This window comes from Mustela putorius, unplaced genomic scaffold, assembly GCF_011764305.1.
Source record: "Mustela putorius furo isolate JIRA1106 unplaced genomic scaffold, ASM1176430v1.1 tig00000580_pilon_pilon_pilon, whole genome shotgun sequence".
Taxonomy (NCBI): domain Eukaryota; kingdom Metazoa; phylum Chordata; class Mammalia; order Carnivora; family Mustelidae; genus Mustela; species Mustela putorius.
In genome coordinates, this window is record NW_025421423.1 from 14737015 (window position 1) to 14760129 (window position 23115).

Sequence of the window (23115 nt, forward strand, 5' to 3'; positions counted from 1 at the left end):
CAGCCTTCCCCGCTCAGGCAGGAAGGAGACAAATGCAGGATCCCTGAGCAGAGGGCAGAGTTTTCTACTTTTTATTTATTTATTTATTAGAAAGAGAGAGAGAGAGAGAGAATGGGTGAAGGGCAGAGAGAGGGAGAGGGAGAATCTCAAGCAGACTTCCCACTGAGTTCTGATCCAGCCAGGGACTAATACACCTAATATATTACCAGATTGTTTTCCAAAAATAGCAGTTTACATTCCTACCATCAATGTTGGTGAGTTTCTGTTACCGAAAGCTAACATCAAAACGTATTATTGTTGTGTTCACTTTTTGCCAATTTGATCAGTGCAAATGAATTTAGGCTCCCCCAAAGGATGAGATCTGACTTTATTCAGATTTGTACCCTTGCACCTACCTGTATCATTTAGAATAGGTTTTTTGTTTTGGGTTTTTTTTGTGGGGGGTGGTTTGCACGTTACATAAGACTCATATTGGCTTAAAAAATAAGAGAGATTTATTGGTTCATGTGACTAGAAGTAGGATGGGCTTCAGGTCTGGTCTGAATCAAGATCTGGCATATTTTATCCTATTACACTGCTTTCTGGGCATCAGAAAGTCTTGCTTCCCTCAGAGTGACACAGTGGCTGCAGTAGCTCTACGGACCTAAAGGAAAGAAAAATATCCATGTCACAAAATTCCTAGCAAGACTCCTCCACCTTTCATTGGTTGAAATGTCTCTAAACCAATCAGGGGCCAATTAAAGACTGAAAAGCTTGGGCCTGGGTTACCTAAACTAGTCAATGTCATCAGGGGTCGGATTCCTCTCTTCTCTTTGCTAGGCTTTCAGTTAACAAGGCACTGAGTCAAAGATTCAGAACTCCAAGAGACAGACTTCTCAGCTTTCAACATAAAATAGTATATGTGCTGCCGAAGCGAGCACCAACATAAAATAGTAACATAAAATTTAGTGATAATCAGATGTTAGGTGTGTAGTATTACCAGCTTTGCAGGAAAGTTGGTTTGTATGGTGACTTGAAAGCTTTCAACAGAGGGGGTGCCTGGGTGGCTCAGTGGGTTAAGCTTCTGCCTTCTGCTCAGGCCCTGATTCTAGGGTCCTGGGATGGAGCCCCACATTGGGCTCTCTGCTCAGCAGGGAGCCTGCCTTCCCTTCTCTCTCTGCCTGCCTCACTGCCCACTTGTGATCTCTGTCTGTCAAATAAATAAATAAATAAAATCTTTTAAAAAAAAAAAAAGCTTTCAACAGAAGAGCTGAAAGAAATCTGGGTGTCTCTGAGAATGTCTATTGGTTGTTATAGCTGCATAACAAATTACCATCAGTTGGATAGATTAAACAAAAGAAATTTAAATTTCTTACAATTATGGAAGCTGGATGTCCAGATCAAAGTATTGGCCAGTTTGGCTTCTCCTGAGCCCACACTTCTTGGCTTGCTGATGGCCACCTTCTTTTTGTTCTCACAGGGTTTTTTCTCTGCGCATGCACATCCTTGATGTATCTTTCTTCTTTAAGCTCCACCTAACAGTCTCCATTGAATTTAGTCATCTTTTTGAAGGTCCTGTCTCCAAATACAATCACAGATTAGAGCGCACCCATTTATGACCTTATTTAACTTCAGTTACCTCTCTAAAGCTCTGCCTGGATGACTTGGTTAAGCATCTGCCTTTGGCTCAGGTCATGAATCCCAGTGCCTGGGATTGGTCTCCCTGCTCAGCGAGGAGCCTGCGTCTCTTCTCCCTCTGCTCATGATCTCTCTCTCTCTCTCTCAAATAAAATTTTTTAAAGAAATAATTGTATCAGACACTAGCCAATGGATAGGAGGATGGGAAGAGGGACTAAGAGGGGAAACCAGGACGAGAGAGTGACATTCCAAGACATTCAATATATTTGTATATCCAAAATAACATTACCAATAGTTGTTTACAGAGATCCCATAAGTGTGACCTTTCCTAAAGTTCTTCTTACCTGCAAGAGGAACCCATCTCACCTATATTAGAAAATAAAATGAACAATGAAAAGAACAAGGGCTTTGAGCATGTTAACTCGAATTCAAATCTCAACCCTCCTACTAACTCTGTGATCTCTAATTGATTTCACTTCTTGAACTTCAGATCCCTTAGGCTCTGAGGAAGATAATTAAAATATTTACTTCCCTGGACTATTGTGAGGCTTAGAAATTAGCTACTAAGGGCTCCTAGTTGGTGCTGCACTGGCCACATTTCATTGTGCTGTGGGAAGAGGCATAATTGTTCTCTCTCCAAATGTAGTATCTTACATGTATTAAGGGATTCTTTCAATTATGAGAATAATATTACTATCCAGTTTTATAATTATTTCACAAGCATTATCTCACTAGACCAATGCAGTGAAAGTTGTAGAAAAGAAAAAAAAGGTGCATTTTAAAAGCACATTGCCATAGAAAAGCATCAGAAGTAATTGTCACCAGATAACAATGAGTTTTGCTTTTTATGCTGTTCACATCTGTATTATCTGAATTATTTGAAGAGATACATTTTCTTATTACTTGCACGATTGTATTAAGTGACGTGTTCCCTCAGCTTGCTAGATCAGAGTTCTTTGAAACCTAAGGTCAGAGCACTGAATTGAATAAGATTTTGTCTTAGAGCAAAGTAAAGAGCAAATCTTCTTCCTTGATCCTCTAATCCATATTCTGACTGACCCTGTGATCATGCAACAGCCAGTACTGAGCTTCATCATCATGACAGCTCATTTCAGCCATTAAGCTGAGTCACAGTGACTACCTGGGAAAGAGATCCTGGTTGATCTGGAGTGGTTATTATCTATTTATTTATTAGAGAGAGAGAGAGAGAGAGAGAGAGCTCATGGGAAATACAGAGAGGAGAGAGAGAGAGAGAGAGAGAACCTGAGCAGCTGGGAGGGGCAGAGGAGAGGGAGAAGCAGGCTCCCCGCTAAGCAGGGAGCCCGATGCGGGACTCAACACAGGGTTCCATCCCAGGACACTGCTCAGGAAACCAGACTCTTCTACTTCCATTTGGAGTGAAAGGCTTTCTTCCATGGTCACAGAATGTTTATTGTACCACTGGGCAGCATCTCCATATTCTAGGCAGAAAGAAAAAGGACAGAAGATGCATGTCTAGGGGTGCCCAACTGTGGTTCAGTTGGTAGAGTCAGTGGGGCAAGGAAATGTTGCAATTGGATGTTACCACGTGGGCCAAATATTTCAGATTAAAAAGAGAGACACAGGTTGTCTTGTGACCATGGAGCTGGACTGTGGCAAAACTTTCTGTCTCCCTGTTAAGAGAGGGGTCATGGTTTCTTCACTGTTTGTATAGGATTTTGGACCTCAGGGCCAGAGGGTTGAGGTCTTCATACTCATAACTTATGGTGTATTATCACCACTGGTCTGCCAAAAATTCTCTGTCACTAATTGGTATGCTTTTTTAAAAAAGACCCCATTCCCTACTCTTCTCCTCCTGCTACTATAGGAACTGTTGTGATGTGTTTAATGTATTGTTTGTCTTTTTTGCAAATGTTCTTGTACAATGTGCACTGGGGCATATTTATTTATTTATTTATTTATTTGAAAGCAAGGGAGAGACAGACAGCATGAGCAGGGGGAAGGGGCGGAGAGAGAAGCAGAATCCCAGGCTCCCAGCTGAGCAGGGAGCCCCATGAGGGGCTCGATCCCAGGACACCGGGATTATGGCCTGAACCAATGGCAGACACTTAACCACCTGAGCCACCCAGGTACCCCTGGATTCAGAGACATTTTTAAATCTGTTTTACGTTCTCATCATCATAGGATAAACTCTGACTCAAAGCTTAATTAGTTTGCTTTAAATCAAAAGAATTTGGGGTGAAGGCAAACTATTTTTACAATGTTGTTGCTATTCAAGTCAAAGTTATTGGTGATATAGAACTCATGAATTATACAGTAACTATGTGGTTTTTTCTTGTTATAGCATTAAAAATAATACATGTAGGTGTAGTACTTTTGTGACTAGGCATTTGTGGAGTGGAAGTAAGGTAAATTTACATTGGGAGCACCCTGAAGTTCTGCTCAAGTTCAGGAGACAGGATTCTCTCTGAAGCAGCCTCTCTGACTTGGGAATTTACTGTGGGGGGAGAAAAAACCTTATTTTGGGAATGAATAAAGAATTCATTGGTTATTATTTAGTTAACCCCAACTAAAAGTTTTTTTTTTAACGTGCCTTAATTTGCTTCTTTTAAATTGCTTCATTTGTATCACAGAATGATACATGTTTATGGACTTGTTTATGTACATGTTGTATATAATCACAAACATGATGTACATGTTTATGTGCCAAAAAACAGAACTGTGACATAGTGTACTTGAAAACAACTTCCACCCTCAAAGGACTATATAAGTAAGGGTTATAATTATTAATGTAGGGACCAAAGTGCACTGTGTTAAGAACAAGCAATTGAAAACACTAACGTTCAGGGAGAGACAGGAGCAACTCTATTTGATTTTCTTCATTTGCCTTCCAGATCCACTCTCCATGCTGTTTTCACAAATCCTGCCCCCTTCCCTCAAACTTACACTTGATTTTGGTAGATCTGGTATTGATTTTTCCTGTCAGATTACTTTGGATTGGCATTGTTTAAAAGCACAGCTCCTTCAGGCAGCCTCTGGGCACACCTCTGTACCCTGACCCCTTCGGGCTCAAGTAGAAGGGCGTCTCCCCAGCCACCGTTGGGTTTCCTTTCCCCTGCATACTTCCCTTTGGTGGGTGGCCCTCTGTCTCCTGCTAGGAGACTGCTCAGTCTAAATAACATATATAATTATTGTTTAAAAAAATCACAGATATGAAAGTTCATGGACTCTGAAAGAGAAAATAAGTTTCAAAGGAATTTTAGACAAATGGTTTAAATTAATAAAAATTGTAAAAAGGACACGCACACTCCCCAAAATTGTTAAAAGGGCACACATATGGATGCAAATGACACCTTGTCCTGTCACCGCTGCAGGTAAGTATGGATATCACATCTCTCAGTCATGTAGAGAAAGCTTCACACTCTGAAATGTAAAAAAGAAAAACAGGGTCATCACCCTACATGCTTTTTCTTTTCTTTTTTTTTTTTTTTTTGCCCTGCATTATTCTAGTCCCCAGAATGAATGAAACTTGAATTTTCCCTGTAAGTCACTTACTAACATAATTCTATCCATGACATTTTCAGTACTGAACTTTTGTGGATATGCAACATTTGTGGCTATCATCATCATGTGAGAAAATATGTTTTTCCACTAAGAACTTGGAATGTTGGCAATTTTGTGATTTTCTTCTCTTTTAAATACATGTTGTATTTTAAACTTAACGAGTCAGTCCTTTTAACGTCTGTACTTTTTCTAGGGATGCCTGGGTGGCTCAGTCAGCTAAGCGGCTGCCTTCGGCTCAGGTCATGATCCCAGTGTCTTGGGATCGAGTCCCACATTGGACTCCTGCACAGCGGGGAGCCTGCTTCTCCCTCTGCCTCTGTCTGCCACTCTGCCTGCCTGTGTGCTCTCTCTCTGACAAATAAATAAAAATAAATCTTTAAAGTCTGTACTTTCTCTAAACATCTTCATTGGAAAGAAATTGGTTTTCTTTCTTTTGATTCTGAATCTCCCTTATATAGCAAGAACTCAAAAATCCTGTGTTTTAAATAAAATGGAAAAAAATAAAAGGGAAAAATTTGTAGGCATAAATTTAGAAAGGAATAGAAAGCTTTGCTAAATATTTGAGGGAATTAGAAAGATGATGCTTATCTTTTTTTTTTTTTTTTTTACTTTATTTTTAAGTAATCTCTAGCCCCAATATGGGCCTTGAACTCATATCCCTGAGATTAAGAGTTGCACCACTCAGCCAGCCAGGCACTTTAAATTAGTGATTCTCAAGCTTTGGTGTCTATCAGAATCACCTGTGGGCTTATTAAAAATAAACATCATGTTGGGGCACCTGGGTGACTCAGTTGATTAAGTGGCTGACTCTTGATCTCAGCTCAGGTCCCCAACCCAGGGTAGTGAGTTCAGTTGCTGCGTTGGGCTCCATGCTGGGGGTGGAGCCTACTTTAAAAACAAGCAAGCAAACAAACAAGCATCAAACCCCTTTCAGACCTTAGGAAGTCAGAGTCTCCAGTGATCTAAATCATTATAGACACTCTACCATTCTGTACTATCATAAAATTCCATTTTCTCACTTGTGAAATGGGGATAACCTCATAGAACTGTTGTGAGGATGAAGTGACATAATGTATATTAAGCACTAAAGACTAATGTATATTAAGCACTACGTAGAACTGTTCCTAATGCACAGTAAGCACTACGTGAGTGTGACTACTATTCTTTTTATCAGGAGACAATTCTCCTTGTTTCTTCATGCTTGCGAGCAGGGGCACCGACCATTTGTGTTCTGGACGATTTTCTCCAGGTCTCTGTATGCCAGATAGCCTGGGAAGACATAAGGTCTCCCACAAGATCAGAGGGATAGGTTTGTTTTCTGTCTAGTGTAATGTCTCCCCTAGGTGCATGTGAGTGTCTGTTATAAAAGATTTGGGTGCCCTAAGCTCAGAGTTCCTCAACTGGGATGCGAATCTACTTCATCACAGCATTTACCTGGGCCCCCCCTGTGTTACCCATGGAGGGCTGGGGGGTGCAGGTGGAGAGCCAAAATGGACATGAACGTGGTGCTGCTTGCTGTGCCGTGAGTGATAAAGTCCCGTATCTCTGACCCAGGAGTCTGTGCTTTCTGCCAGCATCTGTGAAACTGTGCCAGGCTAACTGGCTAGTTTACAAAGGAAGGTAAAAACCTCTGCCCCTTCATAGTTCTTGACAATTATAAAGTATAAAAACATGCAGTCCTGTACAAAGAAACACAATGTGGCAACCAAAAGTGATTAAGAAAGAATTTCATTTTTCACTCCTATTGCTAAATGTAGATTTAAGGGATTCAATTCACAATTATCTTATTGCACAATGATGGCACCATCATCTAGCTTCTCCCATACACACATATGGTCCCCATCTTTCTCCTGGTTTGAAGGATAGTATTTTTTTTTTTTTAAGATTTTATTTATTTACTTGAGAGAGAGACAGTGAGAGAGAGCATGAATGAGAAGAAGGTCAGAGAGAGAAGCAGACTCCCCATGGAGCTGGGAGTCCGATGCGGGACTCGATCCCGGGACTCCAGGATCATGACCTGAGCCGAAGGCAGTCGTCCAACCAACTGAGCCACCCAGGCGTCCCTGAAGGATAGTATTAATGACCCATGAAATCTAAATGTATCTGGCCATTATCCAAAACCACTGATCAGTGGCCAAGTGATAGAGTTGCAGAGTGTTTTAAGAGAATTGGCATTTCTGAATACCCTCTAGTATCTCAACTCACCCCTTGCTCAGCATCCTAGCATGTGATGTGCAATTCCCAGCATCTTACTCCCAAACACCAAACAAAATAGAATTTTGTCTCTGTCACTTCCTCAGTCCACTCAGTACCACTGACATCCTGGTGGCTGACCTATTCCTAAAAGAAACTCAGGCCACCAAGAAGGTCATCTAGGAGACTCAATTTTCATAACCTATAGATCTTTCATTGATGCGCTCTTCTTTCCCTGTTCTTGACTTGCTGGCCTTTCATTACTGTTATCATAGTGAGTATGAATTTTAGTCCAATCTAGTTCATATAAGATTTCAAGGTATTTCATTATAATTATTGCCTGGCAAATGTCTCCAGTTTCCTTGCTTCTCTCTTCCTTTATCAATCACCATGGCATAAAACTAACCCTGAATAAAACCAACTATTGACCTTTCCATGCATTCTCAGGAGCAGCTGAACATTACTGGAGAAAATTGCACAACCAGACTGACTGGTTTTCCTTGAATGATCACAAACAACATACTGGCACACTCAACCCCACCCAGGAATCCCAGTCATTCTCCAATAAATCTGCTTTTTCAAACAGTGTGATAACAGTTTTACACTTTTACTTCTGTTCTCAAACCTCAGCTCTCAAGAGATAATCTTACCCTAGGCTTCACTGAAAAAATTAAAAACCATTAGAACAGAGATCTTGGCTTTTCATGGTCAAAGTTACAAAATTCTCTGCATCTGTACCCATCTTCTCTTTTCTTCTTCTGATGATGAGGAAGCTCTCTCCTCCTATTAAAGGTTAATGAACATAGACTGTATCTCTTCTAAATTTCTTAAGCTACTTGGGTTATTTTCTCCTGCATAAGCAACCTCTTCTGTATCAACTAGAATGCTTTCCATAACAAAAAGACGAAAACCTCTTGTAGACGAAAGGCGCTCAAATTTTTATCCCCTGGCCACACTCAGGAACCAGACAGATCTGAGTGGGTATTATGCTAATTAGTAGATTCATATGTCCTTAAATTTCCCATGTAAAACCTTATCATAGTGGTTATTTCTGAAATAACTCTTCACCAAATTTCACACATTATTTAGACAAAAAGTAAATAGATTTACCTTTGCATATTGGAGATATTTCTTTACAAATGTGTTTCTTCCTTTTAAAAACAGAGCTGGGGCACCTGGGTGGCTCAGTGGGTTAAAGCCTCTGCCTTCAGCTCAGGTCATGATCCCAGGGTTCTGGGATCGAGCCCTGCATTGGGCTCTCTGCTCAGCAAGGAACCTGCTTCCCCTCCTCTCTCTCTGCCTGCCTCTCTGCCTACTTGTGATCTCTCTCTGTCAAATAAATAAATAAAATCTTTTAAAAAAATAAAAAAATATAAAAACAGAGCCAAACGCCAGTGTTTAAATGACATGATTGCTGCAAAATCCTTGTAACTATCATCCCATTATGGAGCATGCCAGGGGAGTGGGCATTGGAGCTATGTTTAGCTTTTCTCTTCTGTCTATGCAACCAATCAGGTTTATTTTCCCTACTTAGACCCTTGGATTTTTTTTTAATATTTTATTTATTTATTTGACAGACAGAGATCACAAGTAGGCAGAGAGGCAGGAAGAGAGAGAGGAGGAAGCAGGCTCCCTGCTGAGTAGAGAGCGCGATGTGGGGCTCGATCCCAGGACCCTGGGATCATGACCTGAGCTGAAGGCAGAGGCTTTAACCCACTGAGCCACCCAGGCACCCCTAGACCCTTGGTTTTAAAAAATGCTTCATTCAAGAATTTTGAGGGAAGGCTGAGAAAAATTGAAACCATTGTAAATTGTGGAATTTAGTCATCACACATCTCTAACGGACTGAGCAGAAATGGGTAGCACCCTCTCGTGGACAGTTTGGAACTGGCATAGTCTCTTTCCAGCTCACTGGAACCAGTCAGAGGTAGAGGGCCAGGATGAGTTCTCTCCAGAATTTCTGCTCAGCAAGATTTTATCTGTGGCTCTCTGGTGGTCAACAAATAAAAAATTGGCTTCTGTCTACCTGATGACCAAGTGGGTCCAGGATATAAGCCCAGTAGGAATGGGGTATGTGAGTTTGGGAGTTGTGTGATTTTTCTTGTTGTAAATAAGAATGCCAGATGATGGAAGACTTGTAAAATGAATTTCTCCACAGAAGTCACTGAGTGGGCTGAACAGGTAAAAGGAAATTGGATGTGAGAAACAACAAGAACTAATGCAGTCAGAAATGTCCCTTCCCCCACCCTTCAAGTGGATGGCTGAGAGAAGTGATAGGGAAGAAACAGATACTACCTCTTTTTAAAAAGTAGGCATATATCAGGAAAGCAGAAGAGAGGTTATATTCATAGAATTCTGAAAAATTCAAAAACAAGTTTGGTAGGGGGGCCTGGGTGGCTCAGTCAGTTAAGGGTCTAACTCTTGATTTTGGCTCAGGTCATGTTCTGTGTTGCGAGATTGAGCCCCAGGTCAGACTCTGTTTTGGGCACACAGCCCATTTTAAGATTCTCTTTCCCTCTTCCTCTGTTAAAATGAGTTTGGCAATGAGATTTGTGGTGTTCTAACTCCATAAACCACTTCGTTCACACTAGCAGACATCTAGGCTACTAGATTTGACCTAAAGGAAGATCAAAAGCAATGCTGGTTTTGAATTAGTTTCTTTTTTCATCCCTTCCTAGTTTTATAATATTCAATTTTTTTTAAAAAGGTCTTGTAGTACTTATTCCTTGCCTTATAATTATAGATAACTTTAAAGTAGTATAATATCTCAAGTTGTATATGGAATGATTTTTTTTTTTTAGTTTTAAGTCATTTTTTAAAGATTTTATTTATTTATTTGACAGAGAGAGATCACAAATAGGCAGAGAGGCAGATAGAGGGAGAGGAAGAGAAGCAGGCTCCCCGCTGAGAGCAGAGACCCCGCTGAGAGCAGAGAGCCGGATGCGGGGCTCGAACCCAGGACCTGGGAATCATGACCTGAGCAGAAGGCAGCGGCTTTAACCTACTGAATCACCCAGGTGCCTCTGGAATGGTTGTTTTTCAACCATTTATTGATTTGTGGATATGTAGGTGTAACTTTTGTTTACATAATTTAAATCAATTTTTGAACCAAGCAAGTCAATGTAGGTATGAAAAAAGTATGCTCAGTTTGATTGGAAAGACCTTATAAAAGTCTTATAGCCAGAAATTATAATGAGGTTTTCTCTCATTTCAGGTAAATGGAGAGTGAAGATACATTCTTTTTTTTTTTGAAATTTATCAACATTTCCTTTATTTTTTAATACATGGTAAATTGGTGTGACTGCTTTATGTATTTGAAAAGAACACATGTTCTTTTTGTTGGATACAAAGTTCTATAACAATTATTTATTTTTATATTTATTATTATATTATATATTTATTTTATTAACATACATGTTATCTAAAATTAATAATATATAATCATATACTAATTAATATATAATTATAGATTAATTTTATATAACATATATAAATAATATATGTTATTTATATATATAACATATATAATATATATATATAAAAAATAAGGAGTACGGGTCTGTGATTCATCAATCTTGCACATTTCACAGCACTCACCATAGCACATTCCCTCCCCAATGTCCATCACGCAGCCACCCCACCCCTCCCACCCCTCTCCATTCCAGCAACCCTTAGTTTGTCTGCTGAGATTAAGAGTCTCTTATGATTTCTCTTCCTCTCTGGTTTCATCTTATTTCATTTTTTCCTCTCTTCCCCTATGATCCTCTGCCTTGTTTCTCAAATTCCACATATCAGTGAGATCATATGATAATCGTCTTTCTCTGATTGGGTTATTTCACTTAGCATAATACCCTCTAGTTCCACCCACATCATTGCAAATGGCAAGATTTCCTTTTTTGATGGCTGCTTAATAAATGTGTGTGTGTGTGCGTGTGTGTAAATTACATATACCACATCTTCTTTATCCATTCATCTGTCGATGAACATCTAGCTTCTTTCCATAGCTTGGCTATTGTGGGTGCATGTCTCCTTCAGATCACTATATTTGTATCTTTGGGGTCAATTTCTGGGTCATAGGGTAGCTCTATTTTCAACTTTTTGAGGAACCTTCATTCTGTTTTCCAGAGTGCCTGTACCAGTTTGCATTCCCACCAACAGTGCAGGATGGTTCCACCTTCTCCATATTCTCGCCAACATCTACCGTTTCCTTGTACATACATGCTCACTGGCCTAGGACTTGTGGTCAGACTGATCAGTAGTCATCCAGCATGGTGGTACAAATGTCACCTATCTGGCAGTATGAACTGTGACACCCTACTGCTCTAGTTGGACAGTGTAGATCTACTAGGCTAAAATCCATGGTTGTAGTGGTTTCTTATTTTTACTGTTTCACCACTGGATATATAGAAAAACCCCAAAACTCCAAATTATTTTACCGTGTTTATTCAACTTGTTCATCAGTTGAAAAATATTTATTGAATGCTAGTTACATAAAGACACTATAAGAATACAAAGAATTACAAAGCATGGCCTTAGTGGTTTTTTAAAAAACTTTGTTTTCATAGCAGTTTTCGGTTCACAGCAAGACTGAGGGGAAGGTACAGAGATTTCCCATATGTCCCCTCCCCAACACATGTACAGTATTCCCTATTATCAATATGCCCCATCAGAGTGGTAGGTACATTTGCTATAATTAATGAACATACACTGAAACATCATAATCACTCCAAATCCATAGTTTATATTAGTGTTCATTCTTGGTGTTGTACGTTTTGTTTGGACAAATGTATAACGACATGGATCTGTGAATAGAGTGTCATAAAAAGTACGTTTTCTGCCTTAAACATTCTCTGTGTTCTGCCTTTTCATTCCTCCCTCGAACCCCTGGCAACCACTGATCTTTTTACTGTCTTCGTACTTTTGTCTTTGTCCGAATATTATACAGTTGGAGTCATACAGTATACAGCCTTTTCAGATCAGTTTTTTCACTTATGATATGCATTTAAGCTTCTTCTATATCTCTTAATGGCTTGGAAGCTCATTTCTTTGTAGTGCTAATACTCCATTGTCTAGAGGTACCACAATTTATCCATTTACCTGCTGAAGGACAACTTGGTCCTTCCAGGTTTCGGCAAGTATGAATAAAGCCGCTATAAACATCTATGTGCAGGTTTTTCTGCAGACATAAATTTTTAACTCTTTTGGGTAAAGGATAAATTGCACAAGGAGTGCAATTGCTGGATTATATGGTAAGACACTGTTTAGTTTTTTAGTTTTTTTTTTTTAAAGTAATCTCTATAAACCAACATGGGGCATGAACTCTCGAGCCTGAGATCAAGAGTTGCATAACCTCCAACTGAGCCAGCCAGGTGCCCCAGAATATGTTAAGTTTTATAAGAAAATGCCAAACATCTTCCAAAATGACAGTACCGTTTTACATTTCCACTAGCAATGAATGAGAGCCCCTGTTTCTCCACATCTCTGTTAGCATTGGTATTGACAGTTTTCTAGATTTTGGCCATTCTAGTAGGTATGCAGTGATAGCTCATTGTTTTAATTTGCATTTCCCTGAAGACATTAGATGTGAAGCATCTTTTGATATGCTAATTTTCCATCTTTATACCTTCTTTGGTGAGGTGTCAAGATCTTTGGCCCATATTTTATCTTATTTTATTTTTTTATTTTTTTATTTTTTTTTAAGATTTTATTTATTTATTTGACAGAGATCACAAGTAGGCAGAGAGGCAGGCAGAGAGAGAGGAGGAAGCAGGCCCCCCGCTGAGCAGAGAGCCCGATGCGGGGCTCGATCCCAGGACTCTGAGATCATGACCTGAGCCGAAGGCAGCGGCTTAACCCACTGAGCCACCCAGACGCCCCTTTTATCTTATTTTAAAAGATTTTATTTATTTATTTGGGAAAGAGCATGAGCAGGGGGAAGGGCATAGGGAGAGGGAGAAGTAAACTCCCCACTGAGCAGGGAGCCCGAACTGGGGTTCAATCATAGGACCCTGGGATCCTGACTTGAGCCCAAGGCAAATACTTAACTGACTGAGCCACCCACATGCCCCTTTGGCCCACTTTTTAATAATGTTATTTGTTTTCTCACTGTTGAGTTTCAAGAGTTCTTTGTATATATTGGATAACAGTCCTTGACCAGATGTATCTTTCAAAAATATTTTCTCAGTTTGTGGCTTGTCTTTCCCTTCTTTTGGCCTTGTTTTTCACAGAACAGAAGTATGTTTTCATTTTTTTTTAAGATTTTATTTATTTGAGAGAGAACGAGAGTGAGAGAGCACAAGCAGGGGGAGCAGCAGATGGAGAGGGAGAAGCAGGCTTCCCGCTGAACAGGAAGCCCAGTTCAGGTCTCTCTCCCAGGACCCTAGGATCATGACCTGAGACAAGGGCAGATGCTTAATGGCTAGAGCCACCCAGGTGCCCCTTTTACTTGGATTCTTAAAACTGTCTCATAATGGTGGTCCTGAAATCTCCCAACTCATTCTCTTAGTAGAGTAATTGTTCTGATGCGCGTATTTGAAGGTGCCACTTTACTACTTAAATTTTCACACTGGCTTTCCATTGCTCTTAAAGAGCAACTTCTTCAATATGGAAGAAACTGACCTCTCACAATCTAGCTTCTTCCAATTTCATGCCCTGCACTCCTATTCCCCACTCCCAGGCATATGCGCTATCTTTTATTTCTTGAAAAACTTCACGTACTTTTCTTGCCTCTGCCTTCTTTTCCCTTCTTGGTATTTACTTCACTACTCTCTTAGTCCAAAACTCCCTCACACCCTTCAAGTCATCTTCTATTTGTCCTTTACATGTCCTGGAATTGACTCTAACGATTGACCCTGACTCTAGCAATTTCAGCTTGGTGACTCTCTTATGTGTTTGCATTAAATCACTCGCTCTCCTATCTATAGCTATATATGTATGCTATATGTCACACATGTCTCTCCCTTGTTTCATTTTCTTAAAAGAATTTATTATATCTTAAAGTTTATTATTTGCTTGTTTATTGTCTGTCATCCTGTACTAAAATATATGTTCCCTGAGATCAACAATCTTGTCTACCGGGGCGCCTGGGTGGCTCAATTGGTTGAGCGTCTGCCTTCTGCTTGGTCCCACCCAGGGCTCTGGTATGAAGCCCCACATCTGGCTTCCAGCTCAGCGGCGCAGGGAGGGGGTCAGCTTCTTCTTCTCCCTCTGCCTGCTCTTCTGCCTGCTTGTGCTGTCAAATAAATGGATAAATAAAATCGTAAAAAAAAAAAAAAAATCTCATCTGCCTTACTCTCACCACTAGGAGCTCAGAACCTCCAACAGCGCCTACCTCATATTAGAAACTCAATGAATACGTACTGACTGAATGGTAGAAGCACATTTTTGAGGCAAAATTCTTCGTGCAATAGTAGAGTTCCATGCAATATCTGGGACATAATTATACCAACAAATTATTTGTTTTTGTCAGAAATTAAAATTTGAGTGACCTGTGTTTGTTCTGGCCACCTTATACCCCGAACACATTTAGCAATATCTGGGGACATTTTTGACTGTCATAACTGGCGTGGTGGTACTACTGGTACCTGGTGTATAGAGGGATGCTGCTAACCATCTTACAATAATACAGCTCTTATTTGGCAAAATAAATAAATAAATAAATAAATATAAAAAATTATACGTTCCAAATGTTAACCTCCACATCTGAACTAGATGGTCATGAAATTTAAGGGTCCCTAGCAGGCAGAGTCAGCGCCTAGAGCCTCTAAATTCATCTTCCTTTTGGAAAGACGGCGTAGGGTTAGTGAAAGGAAGGCGTCCGGCCTGGACACTCGGCTTTAAAATTCTGTGCACACATCTTCTTCACATGGATAACCAGACGGCAAGAGAGCCAGACTATCAATTGCCGCAGGTGAAGTAATGATGCAGAAATGATCGCGTGTGAAGGCCACGTGGAAGGTAACGCGCTCTGCACACATTGGTTACATGTGCCTCAGACACTGAGACATCCTTTAGTTCCGGTAAGAAAAACCCTCCCGCCGCTGGATCTAGGAAGGCAGTGACACACCGGAAGCGGCCGAGCGACTGAGGCGTCTTTCTCCCCTAGCAACGGTCCTGAAGGAAGTGGTTGGTGCAGTCGCGCTCTGTGCGCCTGCGCGGAGGCGCCGCCTGCTGACGTGGAGCTAGGTCCCGGAGGCCGAGCCCGGCACACCGCGGGGTGCGGGAGAGCCGCTTGGCGGGTGGAGCCGCGGCGGAGGCCGGGATGGCGGCGCCGCTCGCTCCGCGCGGGGGAGCCGGCGTTGCCGGCCAGTGCTGGTTGGTGTTGCTGCCGCCCCTGTTGCTGGCGCTGCTGCTAGCGCGGTCCGCGGGGGCCCTGGTGGAGGGGCTCTACTGCGGCACGCGCGACTGCTACGAAGTGCTGGGCGTGAGCCGCACGGCGGGCAAGGCGGAGATCGCGCGGGCCTACCGCCAGCTGGCCCGGCGCTACCACCCCGACCGCTACCGGCCTGAGCCTGGCGACGAGGGCCCCGGACGGATGCCGCAGAGCGCGGAAGAGGCCTTCCTGCTGGTAGCGACCGCCTACGAGACTCTTAAGGTGAGATCTGGGGACGCGGATTGGCAGCGAGGACTCCTGGCCGGCGGAGCAGGGTTCTCGGTGACCCCGGCTCCTAGCGGGGCCACTGCCGCGACCCCTAGGATGTTTGGGATTTCCGACGTGGCAGTGCGAAAGAACCCACACGCACGGGTCATTGACAAAGATGGGAACCCCCTCGGGTCTTGGAGGACAGCTAGCCCTCTCCTTTTTGTGACAGTTTCTGTTATGCAAAGCCTTGGGTATATTGCAGTTTAGTGAAAGCACTTTAAAAACTTGCAGCTCACACTTGGAAAGCAGGGTGATTATTATTACCAAGATCTGTGATAGAATATAGGAAAGGTCTCCAATATTGAATGACTGTGATGGCGCCAATTTGACATAACTAGATTTCTGGGGATGGTATTAAATGTGACATTTAGGGGCACCTGGGTGGCTCAGTGGGTTGAGCGTCGGACTGTTGGTTTCGGCTCAGGTCATGCCTGATCTCAGGGTCGTGAGATCAGGCTCGCTCTCAGTGGGCAGTCTGTTTGGAATTCTTTCTCTCCCTCTGCCCCTCACCCGGATCTCTCTCTAAATAAATAAATAAAATCTTTAAAAAAATAAAAATAAACGTGACATTTAGCTTGGGTTTAAGGATTTAGGAAAACACTAAGAAGAACAATGAACAAGCACTCAGAAGACCGGATATTTGACTCTTGGCTCCTATATCCCAGTATGACCTTGGATAGTGACTTAATATGTCACAGTAGCTGTTTCTTCATATGTAAAATTAAAGCCATGATATCTCCTCACAAGGGTTCAGTCCTCAATAAGAATTGAATAAATGTGAGAAACCCCCTATACAGGACCTGCAAATACATACTTAATGACTTGGGGCTCAAGACTCAGAAGTTCTGTCAGGAAAAATTTTGTGAATATGGGTGTAGTCATTTGACAAAGGTTTTTATCAAGTCCTTTGGAGATGGGGAGATGTACCCTGTTCCTGTTTTCTTCTGCTACTGCAAAAATCAAACCATATAAGGAATCACAAAGTATAAATCATATTTGATGGAAGTGTTACTGCTTTAAGGGTCCCATCATGCTAATGTAACAGCAATTGTAGTCCTACGGTGTTTCTTTCTAGCTTTTTTTTTTTTTTTTTTTTGAGGTGAAGTTTTCCATGTTGCTTTGTAATCTGTTTTTAATGACTACTTCTAGTGGGTATACTATAATTTAACCATGGATTATTTGTTCAGAACAGCTTTCCAGAGCTGAAAATACTGAATCAGGGACCTATAGGCTCTTCATTCATGCTTTCCAGTGTAGTTTATATAATATGGATTCCTATAATGAGTATGCCAAGTTCACTGTATTCTCCCTAGCACTGGTGAGATTTACTTCTCACTGGCAGTTGACTGAAGAATGGGTGGGGACTAGGGAAAGTGCAGACACCAGAGGGTTAGTTGCTTATTATTTATTAAAGTGATTGAGGAAAGACTTCAGAAAAATGGGAAAGAACTTCTCCATCCAGGGAAACCCAGCATCTAAAGTCCCAATCTTTGTTCTTCTGCAGTGAAGAAAGGTAGTCCTCCAGACAAGCAGCCAGAAGGCTCTGGTGACACATAAGGAAGCCTTGGGAGGATGGAGAACTTCCAGAAGACAGGGCAGCAGAAACTCTGGCAGCTGCTGCCTTCTTTTGGGTTTGGGAATGGGTAGGTTTGGCATGAGAGTGGTGAACATGTTAGTAAGATATGAACCAAGAAAGACAGACAGTAGAGAAATTTTGCTGGGAGGAACCCCAACACTCTATTCTTGCCATTTTCTCGAAGAGACAAATTTGGAGGCTGATTTGATGAATCTGTAATGGTTGCCTCTAAAAGTTTCTTCCCTTAAAGTTTAATACTGATTTGTCAGTGAATAAAAGCTTGATAAAATAATTTGTCCACTTTGGGGCAGTTAAAAACTGGTACGTCTGGAGAAAGTAACATGTTTAATCTTGATCCCAACAAGAGGTTTACAGTACTACAAATGTCTCTAAGCAGGAAACAAAAATTGGAGTTACACTGATGGAGGAGGGAGTGAGAGAAAATGCTATAGTTTCCTCAGCCCCATTCAGTATTACTGTCAGAGGAAAGGGATGTTTGGGGATGGTTTGGACCCTTGAAAACCAGACCTGAGTTCCATGAAAGCTATTTTAAAGTTACAGAGATGGACTTCTAAGTGGAACACCTCCAGAAACTTTATTGTTCAGACTTCATTGCAGATGCTCTCTCCTAAAATGAGGAAAAGGACTTTGATTTGCTGTATGTGGAATTTATTTATTTTTTATTTTTTATTTTTTTTAAGATTTTATTTATTTATTTGTAAGAGAGAGAGTGAGAGCGAGCACAGGCAGACAGAGTGGAAGGCAGAGTCAGAGGGAGAAGCAGGCTCCCTGCGGAGCAAGGAGCCCGATGTGGGACTCGATCCTAGGACGCTGGGATCATGACCTGAGCTGAAGGCAGCTGCTTAACCAACTGAGCCACCCAGGCGTCCCGTTTGTGGAATTTATTAAAAACAAACAAAGTGGTCAGATTTTATTTCTGTCATAATGGAAAATTATGAGTAAGCTGCCAGAGAATATCATTTCTGGATAATGTAGAGATCTAATGAACTAGAGTCATCCAGTTTGGATAGCCTCATCTTCCAAATTATCCCCTTGAGGCAATGAGGATATAACCACTACTTTACTCAAGTTATATCTGTAGGCTAGAATGAGGGCAAGAAGTCCATGTGGCCTTTGCTAAGAGCAGGTCAGATAGAATAGTGGGAGAAGTTGATGAGTTCCAGTGGCTCTGGAATGGAGATACAGAAGCCTGTATGGAATTCCACTATCATCTCATGGATGTAGCAGATGTCTGCCTGGGACCGCTTCATTTCTGTTTGCTATTTTTGTTTTATGCTATATCTTTCTCCATAAAGAATAATAGTAAGCCCTGTGAAAGGTGTACTTATCTAAGGAGCCAGCCAAAAAGGAGGGAGGGACGTGGGAAGACTATGTCATCCTTCATAGCCATGTGCAATTATTGCTGGCAGATGGAAGATGAAGCTGATTTTATGTTTTGTTTTGTAAAGTGCACAAGTAGATTCCATTTCTGGAACAGTGTATCCAACAGAAATTGTTCCTTTTCTTGAACTCTGAAATAATTTAATTGTAAATTCCCTGGAGCTGAGAGTCTTCTTTCTCCCTCCCCCCATGGTTTTTTTTTTTAAGATTTATTTATTTTAGAGAGAGAGAGAGTGTGCTCACACGCATGTGCACACACGAGCGGTGGGGGAGGGGCAGAAGGAGAGGGAAAGAGAATCTCAAGCAGACTGCACACTAAGTGGAGAGCCCAATGAGAGGCTCAGGCTTACCACCTTGAGATCACAATAGGAGTCAACAAGTATGAGGCTCAACTGACTGCACCACCCAGGTGCCCCTACCACCATAATTTTTTTTATAATCTTTTAATTTCTCTTATTAGTTTGTTCAACTCTCTTAATCTTTTTAATGTATGTGATATAAGAAGCTATATTATATTTTCATTATAACCTTATAGTGGTATGTATCAAAACTTCTAATAATCAAGGATCTGTGAATATTGATAATACATGTATCACCAAAATGGGAATTTATATTTGTGAAATATAGTAGATTTATGGCTCTGAGGTTTTGTTGGTCAAATACATGCCTCTTTGAGAGAGAGAGGGTTGTGTTTTGTTTTGTTTTTGATGATGGTTGTTAAAAAAGTACACTAACATGATTTAAATACAGTTGGTGAAACAAGAAGATACTATCACACTTGACCATTGTTATTTTAGCAACACAGATTCTACCTGTGCATAGAGAGATTGAGGAAAACGAGAAAAAGAAGGATGGGTAATAATGGAAGGCAAAGGCACTGGTCAGATGCTTTCATCAAGTCATGCTTAGTTCATATTCTCAAGTAACTTAAAATTGCAGTTCTCAGCAGCACTTTAAACCATTATGATCTCACACACTGCTTTATATTTGCTTCATAATGTAAGCAAAGTTAAGACAATGAAATAGTATTTAGTGTATTTGACTACTGGGGATTCAGGGAATTCGTGGACTTTGGAAGTTAAGTAAATGGACTCTCACTTGCTGTGTCAACATTAGATCTTTTTATGTGGATATAGCACTTATCACACTGCATTGTAAATACTGAGAAGCCCTCCCCTCTCCACTAAACCATCTCCTTGCCTTTTTGTTTGTATATCCATGGCACCTAGCCCAGTGTCTGGCACATCAGATAATGAATGTTTGTTAAATGAAAGACTGGTATCTGGAGATAGATTGAGTGGATTTCTGACATTTTGACATTGTTATGTGAAGCTTACTGTGGCATTTTTATCCTAAATGTAGTTTTAAAGAGTGGTACAGATAAAGTAGATTGGATGACTATGAATGAAAAATTCCCACATGAGTGAAAAATTGCCTTCTATTTTTAAGGAGAAGTTCTGTTTTGTTTTTTAAGTGAGAACATTGATCCTTTTTGAATACAGATAAGAGTTGGATGAAGTAGATGAAATAAAGATGGCCTGGAAATCAACAAATGATGGAACAGGTGGAAAGAATGTACTTAGAACATGGGAAAATAGACTAACAGCATTTTGTAAAATCACAAAAGAACAGAAAAAGTCTTGGCAGTATTACTGGCTTGAAGGTTATCTGATAAGGTAACATAAGTAGTGAGAGCCTTTTACTACTCTACCCTTGTCTTGGCAGGGAAGTCACAGAACACTTTAGTTTCTTTTTATCAGCATGATTGATGTAGCAGGCATTTAGCACTTATGAAGAATGTGGCACGGGGTGGAGGGGGGTGGATTCTGAATGCCCAGCCCTTTTATGTTACTGTTCATTGTTCCTTCTTAGTTTATTCTACTCAATCCTTTCTGTAACTGGTACTGAGGTGGGCGCTAGGGGACGAAATCATAACAATCAAAAGAGCACAGTTCTTCCCTTTAAGCTTTTAACATAACAAGAAGACAGATACTTATTGTTTGGTTAATATTTATTTAAGTTATATAATAAAGATACATGTAGATTATATTACAGCACTGAAAGGATACAATTATTTCTTCTTTGGGGATTGGAAGAAGAATGTACTCTTTGGTCTGGATCTAGAACAGTCATTACAGGTTGACAGTGAAGGGACATTTCTGGTAGAGGGAAAACTTGATCAACAAAAACATGGAGACATGAATGTGCAAGACTTATCCAGGAATAAGGTGTAGTTTCCTGAGTTATCATATAATAGTGAGTGTTTTCTCTGCCAGTGATCACTTTTATTGTATTTCTCCCAAGGACTCTCTGTTTTGGGGAAAAATAGCTAACTGAACTTCTTAGTATTACTGTTTCTTTTTCAGCATTGATCCAGATTAATCATTCATAGTAATTGGGTATTTGTAAAAATAATAAACATGTAAATTTCTATTACAGTGTGATGCTGATAAACAGAGAAATTAAGTGAACTTGTTGGCAGATGGTTTTCATTTCACATGTCAACTCTGATTGGTCATGACTCCCTGAAACATTTGCAAAGGTTTTGAGTCCTGTCTGGGTTTAGTGGAAAAGATGAGATGATCGATAGTGATTTCTCCCATGGGCCCAGAAGAAGGGTGTGGTACATTTCTGCTGTGAATCCAAAAGTGCTCTTTATTTTTTACTGATAACGTAATTTTAGCTGTTATTCCCTACTTAGGGCAAAGGTTGACTGTACACCAAATATGTTTAATTTTAGTTCTGTGATGACACATGATGTTATCAACAACCAATCAGAGCTTCTGATTGACATAAAAACTACTGAGTTGATATAATTCTGGCCAGAAGCTGAGCACTTGAGATTTTAAATTAGCTTGTGGGGATTTATCATAGATAAAAGAACATTTTGAGATATTCACAGCACAAAAACCTTTACTGCATTTTTCACAGCTATTAGAGGATCTAGTACTTCTAGGTTAGAAGCCTGTCAGGTAAATGGTAGGGAAAATGTTTCAGGAGACTGGAACATCTTTGGGATCAGTTTGATGTTTGATGAACAACCCTTTAATCTGTGTTTAGGAGTTTGAACTTTATGTATTGAATAGTGGCCAGACGTTTTAAAGTGGAGAAATAACACAGTCTGATGTTTCTTTCAGAAAGAAAATTCTGGTAGCAATATTGAGAATGGGTTTGGGAAGGCTGGAAGGTTCTTGTCTGAATTCATTTCCACCATTTTCTGGAATCTCAATTCCTCTTTGGTAACTTGAAAACTTCTTAGTTGGTGTATTTCAATTCATTTTGCTTCTTTTAAAGCTACAGTCACACTTACCTTTTTTTTTTTTTTTTTTTTTTTTTTACTGTGGGCCATCTTCACTTCATTTCCTTATCTTTCCAAGAAGGTACTGTAGACTGATGTATACCAGCATATGTAATGGAATTGCTCTTAAGGCGGATAGTGGTGTTCTAAGTGTTAGATTTGAATGCTGCTCTTCATTTCTCCCTCCTGGAACTATCTGTGGCATTTGACGTTGTTGGCCATATAGCTCTTTAAGCTGCTCTCCTTTGAATCCCTCAGTGTTATTCTTTCCTGTTTCTCCTATCTTTCTAGTTGTGTTTTTTCAGTCTTCATAGTCTTTTTTTCTTCTCCCTACACCTTAAACATTGCTTTTCCTTAGAGTTCTGTCCTTTGGTATTCTTTTCTTTCTGTTTTCCAAGCTCTTCCTGATGAAACTCAATCATATCTGTGACAACTCTAAAATCTGTGTATTCTCTAGGTTCATATTTTCAGTTGTGGTCTTATTTGTGGCACAGCTACCTAAAATTAAACGTTTTGGAAATCAATCTTGTTATGTTTGCTAAAGCATAACCGAAGAGAGAAGCAGACTCTGCACTAAACACAGTGTGATGTGGTGCTAATCTTACCACCCTGAGATCATGACCTGAGCCAAAACTAAGAGTTGGACACTTAGACTGTGCCACCAAGGTACCCCTGTCATGAGAATCTTAAGAGATTACATACATATGCTTTGGGGCACAGAGTAACATGGTCCACACAGTGATTATAATTAGAAAATTTCAGGGCACCTGTGTGGTTCAGTCAGTTGAGCACCTGCCTTTGACTCAGGTCATGATCCCATGGTCCTGGCATCGAGTCCTGCATCAG

General features: G+C 40.6%; 1 protein-coding gene across 3 annotated transcripts in view; it reads left to right on the forward strand.

Moving 5' to 3' along the window:
- The first annotated feature begins 15498 nt into the window (after positions 1-15498).
- LOC101678740 (dnaJ homolog subfamily C member 25) overlaps positions 15499-23115 on the forward strand; it is a 28778-nt gene continuing 21161 nt past the window's right edge. For 2 of the 3 annotated variants that reach the window (XM_045081702.1, XM_045081703.1), the window contains exon 1: positions 15499-15946. In XM_045081702.1, the coding sequence (XP_044937637.1) occupies positions 15614-15946 (333 nt within the window). In that variant the 5' untranslated portion in view covers positions 15499-15613. The remainder of the gene's footprint in view (positions 15947-23115) is intronic. The other variant, XM_004747905.2, reaches the window with a different exon arrangement.